Source organism: Exophiala aquamarina, assembly GCF_000709125.1.
Source record: "Exophiala aquamarina CBS 119918 chromosome Unknown aczIA-supercont1.23, whole genome shotgun sequence".
Taxonomy (NCBI): domain Eukaryota; kingdom Fungi; phylum Ascomycota; class Eurotiomycetes; order Chaetothyriales; family Herpotrichiellaceae; genus Exophiala; species Exophiala aquamarina.
In genome coordinates this window covers 287,126-306,483 of record NW_013550565.1, presented here as the reverse complement: position 1 = coordinate 306,483, position 19,358 = coordinate 287,126, and the positions used below count along the sequence as shown (strand labels likewise).

Here is a 19,358-nt window from a genome sequence, read left to right as displayed (position 1 = left end):
GATATGCAATTTCTCGTCGCTGGCCCCGTTGCTTAACGACTCATGGACCACTCGCCCGACGGGCTGTTTCTCAAGTCGAGAGCTATCATCGGAAATCTCGCTGCGCCTCTCCATGTATCCATCTCAAAAGGTCTAGCATGTCCATGGACTTCTGAGGTCACGAGACCGCCCACACCTCCCATAGGCAATGCTGGAGAAGGCACGAACTGCATCGGATATGGCCCTAGCGGAGAGTACATAGGGCTTTGCATCTGTTGATATTTTGGGAGCTGTTGCTGCAGCGTAGACTTTTTGTTTACATCTTTTTGCAGCGCGGCCTCGTACTCTGTTTGGAGACCAGTGTAATTGTCGCGCAATAACTTGCGACTTCGAAGGGCTAGCAACAGGACGATTAACACTGCAATCATTGCTGCGCCGAGAATACCACCAATAGCCCCGCCGATGATCATACTTTTGTCTTTTAGTGGGACTGTCATCATTGGTTATGTCTGGCCTTGACTTGTACGAAGCGCAAGATCCGCCAACTCACTCATACTATAAGGCGCTCACGCTCAATTCAGCCATGGAATAAGCATGATCAAGCCTTATCTCAAAATTGACAAATCAGTATTTCAAGTATTGTCCTGTTCAGGATGAGGCATGAATGCGGCGAGGCGCGAAGTGAAGCAGGATGTTTGCCGCCGGCCAGTCGTTTATTCGAGCTTTCGTCTCTTGATGGGGCTCGTTGCTGGGAGACATCAATCGACACCCTTGTCAGCAATAGGACTAATTGAAAGCCTAAATCGATCCAGTCAAGGCCTGCTACTGATGATGTTTTCTCGACTTGACAGTGGCCTTGAAGCATTGAGATCGGGTGGTTCTACGCTTCTTTTGGCAAGCCAGGTGCAAAAACTTTGTATTGCCTCATTGCTATTGATGCAGGGCGCCGTTTGGGGAATTGAAAGATCCTAATAACGTGGGAGCAATGCCACCAAGACAGCCAGGTATTAGTCCCATTCTTCTTCGCCCCCTTCAACATTAGTTGTCGCAGAATTTGGTTTGGAGTTAGTGCTCTTAAATCGCCCGGTGGTCCATACATAGTTAATTCTCGTTTTCGTTCGAGCGTCGGAATGAAATCGGCTTGGAGTTGTCAAAAATATAGAACATTCAGACAAAGTCGCTAAGACCTTCGAAAGGCGCCGTCCTAGGCAGTAAACTAGTAACACGCTATGTTGCTTCCCGATTCAGGTAGATCTGCAGATAACATTATGGTGACTCTTGGTATCACTTAACAGGCTAGCAATGAACGCTCTAGTGTTTATCTAGCACCCGCTAGTAAAGCTTGGCTTCGACGCGTTCCCCCAAATATTCCTAACGTCTGCTTCTCGACCAGCCGTGGTGACCAAGAGACAAAGAAATCACAGCAGCCTCAGAAAAACTTGACAACTTTAACTTCACCTTGCTACGACATCCAACCCTTATTACAGCAGTTCATCCTGTATATACGCAGGTTAACCCGACTCAATTCCTGGGGACTCTTTCGCAGATCATGTCGGACCCTCCTCGCGATGCACCTGCTCGACGGCGCTCCTCTGTTGCCTATGATCCTGCCAGAGACACCTTCAAGGAATTACCAAACACCATACCTGAGGATGCCATTGCTGAGGCAGATGAGGAGCCACCAGCGTCTGGGACTGCTGTCACGTCGAGTCCGTCCAATGACCGAGTTCCCGCGGATCAAAGTCGAAAGCGGCGTCGCTCGACATCTCGTGAAAGAGAAGTGAAAGACAAGCTAGATGGGGAAAGCCCTACACACACAAGATCGCCGATCTCCAAGAAACGCAAATCATCTCTCTCCCCTTCTAGAAGAAAACGGCCTTCGCCCAGACCGTCAAGCAATAGTGTCCCCCTTGAGAAGTTTCCCCCGCGAGTTCCCTCAGACCTTCCTCGAATTCCACTTAAACCAAGAGAAGATGGTGAGGTCGCTGCAGCACGCCGTATTCCAGCGGCTTACAGTCGACGACCTGAGCCAGAAGACCGTCGAAGAAACAGCGAGTTTCAACGTCGATCACGCTCACCACGACGCCGCTCCCCTACCAATCATTACTCACGCCGCTCCCCACCGCGAGATCGCCGTAGATCGCCATCACCGATCCGTGACTCCCCTCCACGCGAGGTGATTCGACCTGGGGGTGCACGCGGTCGAGGCCGTAATGTCCTTGCTGAACAACAACGGCTTGCGGCCGAGCGAGAAGCGAAACAAGCAGCTCAAGCCAATCGCGGCGTTCAGGAAGTCTCTAACCAGTTTTACAATGCACGGCCCGAATGGGTGAAAGAACGTGGCAGGGATTGGCGGAGACACGAGTCACAAATCAAAGGACTACGAAGCTTCAACAACTGGGTCAAATCATGTCTTATTCACAAATTCAGTGCGGAGGAGAAACAAGAGGTCGAAGAATTGGGTTGGGGCGAAGAAGCAAAACAACCGGAAGAGCAGAAACCGCTTCTGGTTCTGGATGTTGGCTGCGGCAAAGGTGGCGACCTTGGAAAGTGGCAGCAGGCCCCTCAAAAGGTTGGACTCTATGTTGGACTGGATCCCGCCGAGACGAGCATCTCACAGGCCAGAGAGAGATATCAGCAAATGCGACGAGGACGACGACCCATATTCGAAGCCCGATTTGTTCCTCAGGACTGCTTTGGAGCATGGATTGGTGAGGTTGGTATCGTTCAAGAAGTTGGTATCGATCCTACCGCAGGCAGTGGTCAACCTAGCCGCTGGGGTGGCGGCGGATTCGATGTTGTTGCTGCCATGTTCACAATGCATTACGCTTTTGAGTCTGAGGAGAAAGTGAGGATGATGTTACGAAATGTCGCAGGTAGCTTGAAGAAAGGGGGTCGGTTCTTAGGTGTCGTCCCCAATAGCGATGTCTCCGCAGAGCATATCCGAAAATGGTTCGCAGAGAAGAAGGAAAGGGATGAGAGCAGCACCCACGCTGATGACGAGACAAATGGTAAAGAAGAGGGTGAGGCCGAGGATAGCCCATCATGGGGTAATTCCATCTACAGAGTCCGCTTCCCCGCCGATCCGCTCCGCCCGCTCCAACCCGATGGCGGCTTCCGACCTCCCTTCTCATGGAAGTATACGTACTGGATGGCTGAGGCGGTCGATGTGCCGGAGTTTGTCGTCCCATGGGAAGCATTCCGTGCTATTGCAGAAGGGTTCAACCTCGAGCAGCGGTATCGGAAACCATTCCCTGAGGTCTATGAGTCAGAGAGAGGAAACACTGAGCTGATGCAGCTGGCTGTGAGGATGGGCGTCACGAAGCATGAGGGCGGGCTGAAGTCCCTCAGCCCTGAGGAAGAGGAAGCTGTTGGTTTCTACCACGCTTTCTGCTTTGTCAAGGTGTGATTTATTCTGCCCGAGGGGCCTGTTCATCCTGCACAAATCAGGTTATGCAGTTAAATGATATTGTTTTATAATAAGAGTGGCTTGTTCTGTATTCAAACTCCATGTTTGCTGGAGCAAATAGATTCGACCTTACAAGATAACAAATTACTCCAACGCCATGTCGCGTGCTTCCACTTTCTTCACTGAAATTCCAAAAAAGCATTCGGCCTGGTGACATCATATGATTACATAACACGCGAGCCTTCTCAACCTTCTAGTCTCGACACTTTGCAGCACCTGCAATTCCACACGAGTGCCTACAGCCTATACTCTTGTCACTATTGGCAACATGCCAGCTCTGGCATTTGGCCTGAACAGTACAAAACCCCAGGCCGGAACCTCGAAGCGCTCACAGAAACGAAAGGCCTTCTTCGATGGGGACAATGACGAAGACGACGGTTTGGATAACCCCCCTCCTCAACAGCACGCCGCAAAGAAGAACTTGAAACCTTTAAAGCCACTTGATGCGTTCGATGGGGGGGAAGACAACCTAGAACCTCCCAAGAAATCACCAAAGGTGTCGAACCCAGGACTGCAGACTTTCCATCCCAAGGCTGCGAATGGGGAAGGATCTGAGAAATACATGAATTTGTCTGCGCTCCGGAGTGCAAAGCTACATGATGAGCAGTCCTCTAGAATTGATGCTTCGGTATATGACTACGATGCAGCCTATGACACATTCAATGCGCCTAAAGAAAAGAAATCAATCGAGGTCGGGGGCTCCAAGCCGAAATATATGGGTTCCTTACTCGACAGTGCGGAAGTGCGAAAAAGGGACCAGCTGCGTGCTCGAGAAAAGCTATTACAGCGCGAAAGAGATGCAGAAGGGGATGAGTTTGCGGACAAAGAGAAATTCGTGACCGGCGCGTACAAGAAGCAGCAGGAGGAGTTGAAGAAAATGGAGGAAGAAGAGAAGAAGCGTGAAGAGGTCGAGGAAGAGCGAAGGCGTAAAGGCGGTGGTATGACCGCTTTCCACAAGCGCATGCTACAGAGAGATGAAGAGAGAATGAAATCTATCAAAGAGGCTGAAGAGGCTGCTTTGCGGCGAAAAGAACTGGGCGAGGAAGTTGAAACAGAAGGGCAGGCCGAGCAATCAGAGAGTAAAATCGCACAGGAGCTGAATGAGAAAGGGGCCAGAATCGTGCTGAATGATGATGGGGAAGTGGTCGATAAGCGACAGCTACTATCGGCTGGTCTTAATTCGGCACCTAAGAAACCCGGTGTGCATCAAACCACCACGAAAGCGCAGGATTCAGCTCGTCCTCAAGAGTTCTGGAGATCCTCGAAAGCTCAAGATGCTCGACAGTCTCAGCGCGAGCGACAGTCGAGAATGATGGAACGGCAGATTGAGGAAATGACGGAGAGACAGAAGCAAGCAGAGGCAGAAGAGCAACGGGAGCAGCAAGCAAAGAACAAAAGCAAAATTACCGAATCTGATAAGATGGGTGCTAGGGAACGGTTCCTGCAAAGAAAGAGAGAGCGAGAAGAAGCAGCCCAGGAAAAAAAGGAAGCGGGAGGATGAAAGCCAACGAAGTCGGCAACACCAGTTTCAGCCATTTTTTTCACTGTATAAACATGCCGCCGTCGACAGCAACGACCTTGTTATGGACATAACCAGTCTTTACCATCCACACAATAGTCTCGGCTATCTCCTCTGGCTTTCCAAGCCTGCCAATGGGTATTTCTACGGTAGCTCATTGTCAGCCGATCAAACAAAGTCTCGTTTGTCATACTTACTGGCTGAAAGTTCTGAGTTTGAGCCAGGCAACATCTTGGTTTCTTCAATCAAAGCAGGGGCGACTCCATTGACGGTGATGCCCCTTTTACCATATGCGTTTGCCAGCCAGTGGACAAGTCCATGAATAGCCGATTTCGATGACCTGCAGCATTTCACGGTGAGCCAATCATTCCCCGGTCAGGATGACCAAACGACAGGGACGTACGCATAATGTGGCCCGACAATACCGCCAGTGAAGCCTGCCACGCTTGAACAGAAGACTACCCTGCCGAACCCCTTTCCAACCATTTCCGGCAGACACAGCTGCGTGAGCAAAAATGAAGTGCCACAATTCGCCCGCCAAGTCGCCTCGAAGTCTTCAATCGAGATCTCCGAGATATCTTTCACGCCACTCTTACCTTGGGTTACTCCGGCATTGTTGAATAAGATGTTCGGATGTCCCAATTCCTTGACGACTTCTGCATGTAGGCGCCTAGCTTCATCGTAGGAGGATAGATCTGCCTGAAAAGCGGTCGCTCGAACCCCAAGAGACTGGAGTTCGTCGACCAAGGTGTTGGCCGTATCGACAGCTGAATTGTAATGTACCGCAATCGAGCAACCCAACCGGCCTAGAGCAAGAGATGTGGCTTTTCCAATACCGCCGGTGGCCCCGGTCACCAGAGCGAGGTGAGTCTTCAAATCAACAAGCAATGCCATAGCAGCAGCAGCAAGTTGTCAACTACTTCGCGGTATGCTTTGAAGTAATGTTTCGTGTTACGCAGGGTATCTAGGGGTAATCCTCCGGGCGGTGCATAGGGCTGCAGGCAATAGGTAGAGGTCTTAATTCGACATATTTTGCTCGCATCAAGCATCCGATGCCGCTTGACTCTCTTTTTCATTGATATGTAGAACAAGAGTACCTGGTATTGACCTGGAGTGATGATGAGTGATCATGCACTTGATACGGCAGGATTCCACGTGATATTAATGCCAAGTCTTTGTCGCCGCCTTGAACTGAAGATCAATCACTTCTTGTTTCCTTTCGTGTTTCCCGTCGTCCTCTCTGTTGAACGGCAGACTTGATACTCTCTCCTCTTTCAAACGCTTCTTTATTCTGCACATCCTGTATTCCTTCTCAAATAATCCAACCCGTTCTTTCACCTCTTCTTTCTGTGGCTCGGCGCCACCTCATAGTGGTATTGCTTTGTCGTCGGCGATCAACTGCTCGTGACCGTCATCCTCTGACCGTCAAGCTCACTCCCTTTTCTCTGATTCCTCGTTTGTCCCAGAAGATGACAGAACCAGATGATGTCGAAGAGGATCTCTTCGCTGATCTGTAAGTCCCATCCACACTCCCAGCCATTGTCTTGGACTTGAGTGACACGTGTCCCATCCCTGTTCCTAAATTTTCCATACTAAATCAAGTTCATCTCAGCTACGATGCCGATGAAGCCAGCGCTCCAACCCACTTATCAACAACTAGCGCAGTTCCCTCTGCTCCGGTTGATACGTCGATCAATAAAGCAAAAGATGAGCCTGGATATGGCGAAGAGCCAGACGTTGCCTATGATCCCACTTCCTTTGACGTGGATGCGATGGGACAAGATGACCAGATGAATGGTGCCCAAAATATGAGGTCGGAACCGGAGGTACATGAGAGACCAGCCCATACCGAGTCGTCGGGTATTAATATGAAAGAGGACGGGTAAGTACAACCAGCTACAACCAGCATTGTTTTGCATTTCTGTTCCTTCAGCCTCCTTTCGTTTGAGCATCTACCCCATTTCTCCTGTCAATCTCTCGAATCATCACAATTTGGAATTGCAAGGGTCCAGGAAAATATCGAGGTCGATACGCGAGGTTGCAATCTTGAATGCACATAATGCCACACCTGAAGTAGGAGACCATACAACACCTGGCGACACATGAAGCAACCTGGAAGTCAAATGGACACCAGCATCTCTCGGCGTATTGTGAGCCCAGCTGCCACAAATGGTTTGCTGTGGTGCATGGTTGATTATGGAGGTGATCATTTGGGTGTCTGGCAGACTTGCCATGAGCTTCAGAGTACTGCACTATCACCATGCAATGCTGGACTCGCAGGATGATGACAATGAGCTGGTGCAAAATGCAGCACAGGTCGGATCAACCCCTTATTGGGCATGAGGCTGGGATACCATTTGTCGGCTGTCAGGTGGACTGGTCAAGTCGAGTCAAGCAAGTTAAGATACGTCATCCATGTTGAGCCTAGCTCCAAGCACTAGCTATTATGTGCTTCGACTAGCCGAATCGGTAACCATATCGAAAGAGAGATGTCGCCGGTCGTGGCTGAATAGTCGGAGGAACTCTTGCGTCCATACACCACATACTTTTACAGTTCAGAGCAGAGCAGAGCAGAGTAACCAATCGCAAAAATCAGGCAGGAGATAGATGCTGTCAGTATCTGTTACAATGTCAAGAGAGAGGCAAAACCAAAGATTGTCTTCTATCCACTAGACGACTGCATGCATCCACCAAACGGAAGTAGTCGTCAGGATGGAACTTACGTGGCCATTATCTCAATTTCCACAACGACCACCACCCGCCAAGAGAAAGGAAGCCTCCCAACATGAAGTGCCTGAAGACCCGGATAATTGTTGAAAGATGATGAATGTGTCGCAGTATGGTTCAAAGTCCATGTTGTGGCAGGCTATCTTCTGATAGGGTCCAACCTTGGGCCCCATCCCACTCTCAAGTCTGCCACACAGCTGCCATATCCTTGCTCCGTACCAATCCTATGCAATCAATTTACAGCACTATGGATAAAGGATATATGATGGCGTATAAGCTGGCACAGACAATGTTGCCGCCTGCCCAATTGCTGCCCGGGTATTCGGGGCTTTTCTTTTTCCGGTCTTGGCACTTTTTGAAAGATATCGAGGCAGCGAACACGAACAGACCACAGATCAATCCCGATGCCCGAGATGCATTGGAGAGAACCGATTTCCCTAAAGCTTTTGTGCCTACTCACTTTCTGCGCATTGATTCATGCCGTTGATGCTCTTTCTCATCATGTTGCTGTCGCCGCTTTCATTTCCTTTCGCTGGTTGCTAACAGTATGTCTCTGCAGAAAAATGTTTATTGGTGGCTTAAATTGGGAAACAACTGATCGTAAGGATGACCCTATCCCTCGTGCCTCTGACTAGAGCGTCTTTTCGGCATCAAGGTCCAGAGTAACTAAGAACCCAACAGAGTCACTCCACGATTACTTCTCGCAGTTCGGCGAGGTTCAAGAATGCACGGTCATGAGGGATAGCGCAACTGGAAGATCCCGTGGATTCGGATTCCTCACCTTCAAGGACCCCAAGACAGTCAATACGGTGATGGTCAAAGAACATTTCCTTGATGGTAAAATAGTAAGGCCCCTATCCGAAGAACCCCCACAAGGAAGGAAGAAAGATGGTACCCCTTCACGGTCGTTCCGGCCAGGACGCAAGGGCAAAGGCTTACAGTATGGCTCTCAGATCGATCCAAAGCGTGCAATCCCCCGAGATGAACAAGAGAAGACCGCAAAAATCTTTGTTGGTGGCGTTAGCCAGGAGGCATCCGAGGAAGACTTCGAAGGATTCTTTGCCCAATTTGGACGAGTTGTCGATGCGACTCTTATGATGGACAAAGATACAGGAAGACCCCGAGGATTTGGGTTCGTGACATTTGACAGCGATGCGGCCGTGGAGAAATGCCTGGAATATCAGCCACTGGAGATCCTAGGAAAACAAATTGAGGTCAAACGAGCACAGCCACGAGGCAAGATGGGCGAAGAAGACGACTTCTCTCGAGGCGGGCGAGGAAGAGGAAAATTTAATCGAGATGATCGGTTCGGCAATGATAATAGCAACCAAGCCACCCAAGGTAGTCAGAATCAGGGTCAAAATATGATGGGAGCCGGTGGGATGACCCCACAGATGATGGCTCAGTATTGGCAGCGAATGCAACAATACTTCTCTATGATGCAGCAACAGATGGCATCCAACATGATGAATAACATGGGCGGCATGGGGAATATGGGCATGGGCCAAATGACACCCCAGATGATGATGCAGATGCAGCAGATGCAGAAAATGCAAGGAGGGAACAGCCCCAATGCTCAGGGAGGAATGGGAAACATGGCCAACATGCAAGGCATGAATCCACAGATGATGCAACAAATGATGCAAATGCAGCAGCAACAACAACAACAGGGTGGAATGAATGGAATGAATAATATGGGAGGCGGGCGAGGCTCCATGGGACAAGGGAACAACCGTGGCAGCTTCTCGGCACAAGAGCAGATGGCGTTTGAGCAGCAAAAGTACGAGCACCAGCAACAAACTCGCCGACCGGGCAGCTTCCCTGGTGGTCCTCGCGGTGGTGGGTTCCAGAACCAGAATCCCCAGTCATGGGAGGGCATGTACGATGATGTACCTCAGCCAGAGGGAGGCCCTGGATCTGCTGGCCCAGTGCGCAATAACACACCCAAACCGCCCAAAGGACCAGCTGCAATCACCCAGGCCAGCGCAGCTCCTGCAAACGCACCAACAGGACCCAAGAACCCCGGCAAACCAACTGGAGGTTTTCGTGGAGGTCGTGGCAGGTACCATCCTTACGGGCGTTGAGGTTGTTGCAGTTCCTGCTGTCTTGTCCCATTGATAGGGCCTTGCCAATCGCGTCTTGAGCTAAGAGAGTTTCTCGTTTTTGCAAAGATACAACGATGTATTACCTTGCACTTATGGTCGTGGTGGACTCTGCTATGGGGTTGACATGCCACAAGCGGAGTATCAAAAAGTCAGCAGAATTGAGTGCTCTGGAGTCGGGAGAGGTGGCGCTGGACGTGAGTCAAGTCACCACAAGTATTTCTGATCCAAAAGCAAGATATGCGAGTTGATGCTCGGCTTAGTACCAGGAGTCTTGCTGTATCATAGGGAGTTCTCTGGAAATACTACATGGTCAATACCCTTCTCACGGCCTGACTAGCTATGGGAGAGAGTTTAGTGTACCAATGGAAAATCTACCTTACGGCATTGTTTATAATGTGTCGTCGAAGTTCTCGCTATCGCCGCTATGATCGCACCACCGTACACTTCATCTCTCCTGAAATCAACAACAGTGCAATCATCAATGCCGATTCCATGCAGCCTGATTGAAGGAAGCTTTGGTTTGTGGGTCGGCGAGGCTGTGTGGCGTCCGTGCCTTTCGCCTACGAGTACGGAACACTCCGGCTATTAATAGGCTTACCGCTACCAGCGCTCTGTCAGGGTTCGTTGGCCATAGTGGGTTCAGTGAAGACTAAGAGCCATCGATGATTACCCGTGACCGAGTAAAACACGTTTGCCGCTGGAATAACATCGCAATCGCCGGTGAATCAAACCTAGGGCGTTTTGCCTTCACATTCCCCTGCACGTACAAGCACTGACTTGAGTTGTGCATGAGCAACAAACAATAGACTTCTCGACCTGGGGAATAAAGGCACTGCCCCTCCCGAACTGATGGGGAATTGAGGCGCAGCTCAGCGCCTAAGCCGCCCCTAACGAGCCCTAGGGAGCCCCTAAGATACCCCAAAGAGCCTAACGAGCCTAAGCAAGGACAGCGCCAATAGCGGCATCGATGAGTCTTCCTGGGGTGGATACAATGTCTCGCAGAACCGCAACCGCCCAGGCAGTCAGAGCCCGACCGAGAGACAGGCTCCATGCCCCAGTGCTCGGTCTCTTAGCTTGGGTACTGCGCCTCTCCTGCCCCACGCCGCCTCTACTCTACGGGCTGCCCCTGGTGTTTCCTACCAAGGCACGAGGCAGCTCCACTGATTTTCCTTCAGGCACGCCACTCCTGACCGAACCAGATGGGAGGGAGGTTCAACATCGTGAGTCGGGTATCTTGATAATCACCATCTAATCGAAACAGATGTCTGTCAACGGCATCAACCAGGAACACGTATGCGGGGACAGGACTCGCTCTTTAAGCCCGGAGCATCTCTCTGGCTGTCTCTGCCATGAATATACACTCGACACGCACAGTGTTTCAGTGACCGCGTGGTCAAAGCGTGTTTGGCCGAAGCCCACGTAATAGCACAACCTGTCATGGGAGAGCTTCACCAGGGTGGCATTAGCAGTTGGAGGTAACCATGCCTAAGCCACCACCACCCAGACCACCATCAACAAAAATTCTACCAGTTCTCGGTTGGTGGATTGATGCCCTGGTCATCCTGACTCCCCCAGTTGCGGAAGAGAACGCCCCCCTGACGAGACCTGGCGGGCGATAGACCATGGCGGGCGACCGATGGGCCATTCAGCTTGTTGGGAACTTGGGAGGAGAACTGAGTTTTCCCAAAAATTGCTCGGTCGTCTACGCCACAAGCCCACCAGGTCGCTATCCTGGCCCTGGCTTGAGGGACTAACCCACGTTCTGAAGGCTTCGATGGACCTCTCAGGTGTTGCCATTGCGTATGTCTTGAAACGGCTTCTGTAAGCGGCATGCTTGGCCTCCCAAAAGTCAACAGTGCCATCCAGCGTTTCTCTCGTATTACTACCGCCTACATCGATGCTCAGCTGAAAAGCAAGTCCTGTCGTTCGTCTCTTGATCACCAGCACTACTTCTCCTACACTCGCTTCTTACCTTCACTCTTGATATTTTTGCTTCTCTAACTGTCGCTCGTTCGTTCTCCATCCTCCTCCTAATCCTACCACCGTCTCGAAATCCTCGTGTCGATCGTTTTCTTCGTCGTCAACGCCACAAGTCACCCTAGCGATCGTATTCCCACCAGTTCTCTCCCCAGATCTCAAGTACCTGCAATTACAATCAAGTGCTCTCGCCGCAAGTCGGCTTTCCTGTATCGATTGTTGCCTAAAACCAGCAAAGTCGCCAAACATGTGGGGGGCGTCAGCAGTAGCATTTGCGTCTTTGGCCATCCTTCCTGCAGTCCTTGCGGCAGATATCTTAAAAACAGATGGATTCACCAATTGTGCAAATGGAACAGGCACTATCAAAGTGAACAACGTTGATATATCTTTTGATCGCAGCACCAATACCGTCAACTTCGATGTGTCGGGAGAAAGCACTGTCGAACAGGAAGTAACTGCGGAGCTTATTGTCAGCGCTTACGGGATCGAAGTTTACAGAGACTCTTTCGACCCTTGTTCTGATGATACCAAAATTGACGAACTATGTCCTGGTGAGTGCGCAAGATGGCCCATGGAATACTGAGCAAAGTGCTAACGGGCGTTTTAGTCCCCGCTCGGGCCTTCAGCGCAAACGGTTCGCAAGAAATCCCTTCAGAATATGTCGATAAAATCCCATCGATTGCGTACTCGATACCTGATCTTGAGGGAAGCGCTCAATTGCTTCTCAAGGCAAAAGATGGATCTGAGATCGCTTGTATTCAAGCTGGTGTCAACAACGGCAAAACAGTTGAAGTCCCTGCTGTTTCTTATGTGGCGGCCGCAATTGCGGCCGCTGCTGCAGCCGTCTCATTAATCGGAGCCGCTGCCAGTGGTGGTCATCCTGGATCATCGACCTCAAGCCCGGGTTTCAGCGAAGTCATCTTCTGGTTTCAAGGAATGGCCATGAATGGCATGCATTCAGTCCCTTATCCCACCGTCTATCGTAGCTTCACCAAGAACTTTGCGTTCAGCACCGGTCTTATTCCATGGGCTGGAATGCAAAGATCCATCGATAGCTTCAGAGAGAAGACTGGAGGCAATCTAAACGAGTCCAACTACGACTATCTCAAGAATGCTACGCTTGTCTTTTCTGACAATTCAACAAGCACCGCATCATCGACTTTCAAGAAGCGTGCATTGCTCTTCATTCGTCAGATCGACATCTCTAACGACACAGATACATCGACCTCTGGCAACGAGAAACAACAACACTTTGTGGAAGGCATCCAAGCTTACGTCGAACAACTCACCATTCCTGATGCCAATACTTTCATGACTGTTCTCCTGATCTTCGCAATTGTCCTGGCTGCCATTATCGTTGGTATCCTGCTCTTCAAAGTTATCCTAGAAGCATGGGCGCTGTTTGGAAAATTCCCCAAATCCTTGTACACATTCAGGAAAGAGTACTGGCGTGTCATTGCGCAGACAATCGTCTCCCTAATTCTTCTTCTGTACGGTGTTTGGACGCTGTATTGTATCTTCCAGTTCACCCATGGCGACTCCTGGGCGGCGAAGCTACTCGCAGCTGTCACACTTGCCACTTTCACAGCTATCCTTATCTTCTATTCTTGGAAGATCTGGAGTGTAGTCAGCAAGCTCAAGAAAATGGAAGGAAACTCCAATTCGCTATACGAAAACAAGGAAACCTGGAAGAAGTACAAAAACTTCTACGAAAACTACAAGCGTGGATATTGGTGGCTTTTCATCCCAGCCATTGTCTACATGTTTGCCAAAGGGTGCGTTTTGGCAGCCGGTGACGGCCATGGATTGGTCCAGACCATTGGCCAACTCGTCATTGAAGCGATCATGCTCTGTCTCCTACTCTGGACTCGACCTTATGAGCGCAAATCTGGCAACTGGATCAATATCATCATCCAAGTCGTGCGAGTTATGTCCGTTGTCTGCATTTTGATCTTCGTTCAGGAACTGGGCATTGCTCAGACAACCAAGACCATCACTGGTGTTGTCCTGATTGCTGTGCAGTCGGGCCTGACCGCCATTCTATTCATTCTCATCCTCATCAACAGCATCATTACTTGCTTCAAAGCAAACCCTCATCGCAAGCGTCGCAAGGCTGCCGAGAAGAACCTTTCCCGAGATCTCGAGGGAGACGCCTTCCTGATGCAACCAAATCCATACTACTCCACACCTCCGGCCCATAGCCGCCAGGCGTCAAGAGATTCACCGGGCTTTGAGCCAATGCGAGATAGGTTCGGCAATCAGTACGCAGACAGCCAGGAAACCCTCGTCAAAGGTGCCGCCGCAATGGGCAGCGGAGGCTATCGCAGCCTGAGTCAAAACAGGTCCGGCCACTCTGTCAGTCCTCCCCCTTTCAGTCGGGAGCCACGCCTGCCAGATCTCGGCTACGAGCAGTATCGCCACAAATAGTCCGCGGTCAGGACTCGACTCTTGCCTCTTGGGAACAATGTTGGCTGTGCATAAAGCGACGCATTTTCTACATATTTGCTTTTAATCCATGGGAAAGGGCCTTTTGGGGGATATAAATTTGCTTGTCAATCTGTTGGTACTCTTGCATAGCGTTTCCTAAATAGTGCTCGATGTACAAGTGATGGCGTGGACCACACGACATCGAAGCCGACGATACGACCCAAAATTTGACGACGGTGATTGGACTGGGATATAGATATACTACCTGCTTAATAAATCTCTAAGTTCGCTCTTGTTACTGACCACACGTACACTCTTGGGAAACACCCCTTCTGTTTCTAAATCCTTGTCTGGGAGGAGCCCACCAAGTGTGAAATGCGCCTTCACAACGACATCAATTCTTAGGCGAGATTCCATCCTGTTGATCCCATTTGGCAGCCGTCAAGACGCACGGCGGACGCAGCCACAGAGCGACCACCAGCAGAAAGCTCAGGTCACACAGGCTTGCAAGAATCCGGAGTTGCATGCAAGCCAAGACAACGATAGTCCGTCGTGACCTTCCATCTCCCTCAACTATTGGATGGCATGGTGTGGTCACCAGCCTGACGCTGGTCGACACTGTATTTTAGAGTTGACTTGAGGCGACAAAAGTCGTCCGCTTTGCTTGTTGGAAGAACATGGAACATCCTCTGCGTGGCTCTCTGACTATTTATTCGACCTCCTTTTCTCAAATTGTTCGACTTGGATACCTTTCTTCAAGCTAACACGAGGTTGGCATCTCAAATGCCTGTTACATTGGCGGACGCAAGCGGACTTTTGCTCCGATCAGGCTGAAGATCCGCTGCCGAACGATTTCACAGGCCAGGATAGTCCACGCGGATTCAACCGAATGGTCCGATTCGAAAACGACTCGAACGACGCACCCTGGTCTAAAGAGACTCTTCCTTCGAGTATCTCGGACCCTAATATTGACGATGTGGTCCGTCAGGCAGATTCAGCTCCAGCCGAAGGATCGATGCGACCTGCTGCGAGGCTAAGAGCTCGTCGTAGGGCTAAGGTCATCCCAGAACATGTTTGGAACAAGCACAAAAGCACTATCGAACACCTCTACATTGAGAAAGAACTCACGCTTACTGAGGTTCGGGCGGAGATGATCGCCAGCCACGGCTTTGACGCATCGTAGGTGGCTCGAGGAGTGCGGTTGTCGAAGAGATCTGACGGAAACTAGGCCATCAATGTACAAGAAACGACTCGGCGACTGGAAAAAGAGAAAATATTACAACTCTAGCTCAGAAGAACGTCATCTGACGACTTTCCAATGAAGATTCCGATGATCAGTTGACCGCAACGATTGAACTCAACGGAAAGCTGGTCCAGAAACAACGGCTGTATCGTCGCGTGCAGCGCCAGGGCACGTCTTTTTCAATCGCTACCAGAGCTTATCATGCGGTCAGACGTGCTATGAAACATTACTATTCTACCCATCGAGCGGGCCCCATTCAGAGATATCTTCTTCAGCAATCTTCACAGAGCCAAAATATAGAGCTCTTCCTACGGTGTGCTCATCGCTATTACACTTGCTACAATACCCAAACCGCATCCGAACTTCAGGTCGACAGTTGTATGCCACTGAATGGATTTTATTACGCTATCGAAAGCGCTTTCTCACTCCTAGAAACAAATCCTGGCAATGCATTTGCAATTCTGAACAGGTCTTGTGCGGAAGTGAGCTCGATTTTGAGACAACAGCCATTCCAGCCTTTGTTTGATCTTGTTGATATTGTGGCTTTCTATAACAGGTACAATGACGTTCGCAATCAGGTTCTGCGATCGCTTTTCCAATTCGTAGCATCGTCAGCTCGCACTCTTTTGGGCACTTCACATCCTATCACACAATGCATGGCACTTTTGAATCCATAACAGGACATCCACCTGTCACTTGTAACCACCTTTACACAGCTTCATCTAGACATATTACAAGCTATGCCTGAATCATTGGCAAAATTTACGATGCTAAGAGATACAGCGGAGTTCTGGCCCTATAACGGTAGGAATAGCGACTTTGTTAAACGTGTTGTCGAGATGTGTGAGGAGAGAGCCATTCAATTTAACCACCCTAAAGAGGAGCAGAGGGTGGCATTGGGCAGTGCTATAGCTGTGAGATATAGCCGAGGGCAATATGAGGCGTGTCAACGACTTTGCCACAAACAACTGGAGTGGTCCGCTGAAATCACAGGGAATCCAGAGGGTGATGGTTACGGTGTCTCTGCATGCTTCGACCTCTGCGACCTGTACTTTGAATGGGACCGCTACGATGAAAGCGAGCCGTTCTACAGACTGGCCATCAAGGGCTATATGGCACTAGGCAACACTGTCGGGACTCAGATGAGTTTCCATGCCCTGGAGGGGCTTCTTGGATACCAGGGAAGGGACGAAGAGATCGTAAAGCTCCACAAGGAATATGCATACCTCGACTCAGAGCTTGATGACTGGAAATTGGACGCTGCAGAGATTGAAGTATGAGCCAGTGACAAGATCAGATATGGTCTTGACGATTTAAAACTTGACTATTTAATCAACTTTCGTTCCCCAAATATGCCGGCCTTCAGCTGCAATTACCCTTTACTCAAATCAGGAACAGGAGACCGAATCCATCGGAGTTTGTATCTGGCGGTCCTCCCGTATTGATCCTTCTTCTCAGCAATGTGAGGGTAGCCAGCGATTGCACGAAAGCAACTGTGTATAGCCTCGCTAACTTCAAGGCTGTGATTTCTTGGGGTGTGACAGTCAGACCTCGGTAACTCGAACCACAGCCGAAACGCACTTGGCCGACGCTGAGGGGAAAGTATTCCACATCTGACTGACTACATGCCAGACATGTCTTGATAGAGTAGAGAAATAATATGATTTTCAAAAACCAATTCTTTACATGCTTGCTGATGGAGGCAAGGCGGGTGAAAACCTCTATCTAATAAGTCCGGAATTTGACACCAGTCTGTCCCTCAAGAGTCACGACCCCGTCAACCACATTTAAGCACATTGAAATGTCGACCAAAAGTAGTCTCATCCCCTTTGCAGAGCCCAGCTATCTGCGCGGGCTTCCATCACCATATTTCCAGGACACGCATCTGAAATTCCAGAAAAGATGCCGCGCATTCTTCAGTGAGCACTTCCTGCCCTACGTGCTGGAGTGGGAAACGGCAGGGACAGTTCCAGAGCACGTATGGACGTTGTTCAACAAGCACAACATGCTACTCCCTAATCTGAAGTCGCCGTTGCCCATCAAATGGCTGCATCGCCTCGGCCTCAACGACATCCTCGGCGTCCCCGTCGAGGAGTGGGATTATCTGCACACCGCGATCTGGGTGGACGAAAGGGCGCGGGCAGGAATCTCAGGGCCCGGTTCAAGTTTGACTCCCGGGTTTGCCTACGCGATCCCTCCGATCCTGAACTTTGGATCGGAGGCTCTGCAGGAGAAGTTCCTGCCGAAGTTGCTACCGGGTCACGCCCGTGCGTGCATTGCTATCACGGAGCCGCAGGCCGGGTCGGATGTAGCGAATATTCAGACGACGGCGGTCAAGTCGGCGGACGGGTCTCACTACGTGATCAACGGCGAGAAGAAGTGGATCACGAATGGAATCTGGTCAGACTTTGCGACAATGGTGGTCAGGACCGGCGGACCCGGCCCGTCAGGAATCAGTCTTCTGGTGGTTCCCTTGAAGAACCATCCCGGTGTGACCATGCGGCGGCTGCAGGTCAGCGGGCAGCAGGCTGGAGGAACCACGTATATTGAGTTGGACGATGTCAAGGTCCCTGTGGAGAATCTCATAGGCAAGGAGGGCGAAGGCATGAAGTACACCATGACCAACTTCAATCACGAAAGGCTGCTTATCAGCATGGGCGTGACCCGTCAAGCACGCGTCGCACTTTCGACTGCTGTTGAGTACGCCATGAAGAGAGAAGCATTCGGAAAGACTCTGATGGATCAGCCTGTGGTCCGCCACCGCATCGCAAAGGCCGGTGCAGATCTCGAAACGCTGCAATCCTGGATCTTTGAATTTGTCTACCAGCTCAACCACCTGTCTAAAGAAGAGGCAGACGAAAAGCTTGGAGGCCCTACATCGCTGCTGAAGGCAAAGGCTGGAATGGTGTTCAACGACTGTGCTCAGACTGCTGTTCTGGTCTTCGGCGGCAACGGATATACCAGAACTGGCCAAGGCGAGTTGATCGAGAAGATCTATCGCGATGTCATGGGTGCCAGGATTCCTGGAGGGAGCGAGGACGTCTTGCTGGATTTGGCTGTGCGTCTGCTGGTGAAGAACTTCAAGAAGCAGGCTAGAAGTGTCAGTGAGGCGAGCAGCAAGTTGTGATATTGATAATGGGATGCTATCTGATCACTCATGGGAGAAACTTTGTAGTAAACTTGTCCTTCTGCTTTAGGCTTCCCATGGCAGCGTCCGCCCGTGGTCTACCGTAGTGGAGTGAGAGATTATACCAATGACTCAGTGAAAGGTGAGATGAAGAGTTGGAAGGTAATAAAGTATTGCAGAATTTGGTAGGGCCATATTTTAGGGGGAGCAAGAGCTGAGGGTTTGAGGGCTTGATGACCTCTGCTATTAGCTAGGAGAGGTAGCAACCTGTGAGTAGTGATGACGCTATTCTGCAATGGGATTATCTTGAAGTAATTAATTAATATGAAGTAGATCGACCCAAAGGACCGCTTGTCTGTTGCCGTTATTCCACGCAGGAAAGTTCAATGGCGTCCACCCAAAGCGGCCGCTTGTGCCGCATCAGAGCCGAATTCTTCGTTGTTCCACCAACAGTAAGCAGTAACGGCGATAAGCGCTGCTCTGATTATTCACCATCTTCTTCTCTTACTGGTATCCGGGTTCAAACGCACCGACAGGAACTTCTCCAAGGGACTAGGAATGATTGGAATTCCGGAACTCCGCTCATACCTAGTCTGATGGCATGATCGAAAGTATATTAGGAAGAGGTATGCCTGGTCGAAGTTTGCAGCACCATCTTGCATTAACGAGAGCGACTCAAGGTGTTAAAGTCGTTTATCGCGCATCCATACCGCAGTAAACACTACTGATCCGCCTTGCTGCCTCATATCTAGGTCGTTTACTCTGTCTGAGAATTGCGTACATCA

General features: G+C 50.3%; 9 protein-coding genes across 9 annotated transcripts; 8 read left to right on the top strand and 1 right to left on the bottom strand.

The window, feature by feature from the left end:
* Positions 1–1,528: 1,528 nt before the first annotated feature.
* On the top strand, positions 1,529–3,388 carry A1O9_12474 (mRNA (guanine-N7-)-methyltransferase; the record flags this gene model as incomplete). Its single annotated transcript, XM_013398693.1, has 1 exon — positions 1,529–3,388. One exon carries the CDS (start codon positions 1,529–1,531, stop codon positions 3,386–3,388), a length of 1,860 nt encoding a protein of 619 aa, XP_013254147.1.
* Positions 3,389–3,716: 328 nt separating this feature from the next.
* A1O9_12473 (uncharacterized protein) lies at positions 3,717–4,949 on the top strand (the record flags this gene model as incomplete). Its single annotated transcript, XM_013398692.1, has 1 exon — positions 3,717–4,949. The coding sequence occupies one exon, from the start codon at positions 3,717–3,719 to the stop codon at positions 4,947–4,949; it is 1,233 nt and encodes a 410-aa protein (XP_013254146.1).
* Positions 4,950–4,989: 40 nt separating this feature from the next.
* A1O9_12472 (uncharacterized protein) lies at positions 4,990–5,861 on the bottom strand (the record flags this gene model as incomplete). The annotated part of the gene is made up of 3 exons (XM_013398691.1): positions 4,990–5,111; positions 5,165–5,307; positions 5,371–5,861. The coding sequence occupies 3 exons, from the start codon at positions 5,859–5,861 to the stop codon at positions 4,990–4,992; spliced, it is 756 nt and encodes a 251-aa protein (XP_013254145.1).
* Positions 5,862–6,436: 575 nt separating this feature from the next.
* A1O9_12471 (uncharacterized protein) lies at positions 6,437–6,853 on the top strand (the record flags this gene model as incomplete). The annotated part of the gene is made up of 2 exons (XM_013398690.1): positions 6,437–6,480; positions 6,580–6,853. 2 exons carry the CDS (start codon positions 6,437–6,439, stop codon positions 6,851–6,853), a joined length of 318 nt encoding a protein of 105 aa, XP_013254144.1.
* A 1,404-nt stretch (positions 6,854–8,257) lies between these two features.
* Positions 8,258–9,778, top strand: A1O9_12470 (uncharacterized protein; the record flags this gene model as incomplete). The annotated part of the gene is made up of 3 exons (XM_013398689.1): positions 8,258–8,294; positions 8,376–8,539; positions 8,648–9,778. The coding sequence occupies 3 exons, from the start codon at positions 8,258–8,260 to the stop codon at positions 9,776–9,778; spliced, it is 1,332 nt and encodes a 443-aa protein (XP_013254143.1).
* Positions 9,779–12,023: 2,245 nt separating this feature from the next.
* On the top strand, positions 12,024–14,203 carry A1O9_12469 (uncharacterized protein; the record flags this gene model as incomplete). The annotated part of the gene is made up of 2 exons (XM_013398688.1): positions 12,024–12,327; positions 12,384–14,203. The coding sequence occupies 2 exons, from the start codon at positions 12,024–12,026 to the stop codon at positions 14,201–14,203; spliced, it is 2,124 nt and encodes a 707-aa protein (XP_013254142.1).
* An 889-nt stretch (positions 14,204–15,092) lies between these two features.
* A1O9_12468 (uncharacterized protein) lies at positions 15,093–15,525 on the top strand (the record flags this gene model as incomplete). The annotated part of the gene is made up of 2 exons (XM_013398687.1): positions 15,093–15,382; positions 15,432–15,525. 2 exons carry the CDS (start codon positions 15,093–15,095, stop codon positions 15,523–15,525), a joined length of 384 nt encoding a protein of 127 aa, XP_013254141.1.
* A 661-nt stretch (positions 15,526–16,186) lies between these two features.
* Positions 16,187–16,726, top strand: A1O9_12467 (uncharacterized protein; the record flags this gene model as incomplete). The annotated part of the gene is made up of 1 exon (XM_013398686.1): positions 16,187–16,726. One exon carries the CDS (start codon positions 16,187–16,189, stop codon positions 16,724–16,726), a length of 540 nt encoding a protein of 179 aa, XP_013254140.1.
* Positions 16,727–17,247: 521 nt separating this feature from the next.
* Positions 17,248–18,573, top strand: A1O9_12466 (uncharacterized protein; the record flags this gene model as incomplete). Its single annotated transcript, XM_013398685.1, has 1 exon — positions 17,248–18,573. One exon carries the CDS (start codon positions 17,248–17,250, stop codon positions 18,571–18,573), a length of 1,326 nt encoding a protein of 441 aa, XP_013254139.1.
* Positions 18,574–19,358: the final 785 nt, after the last annotated feature.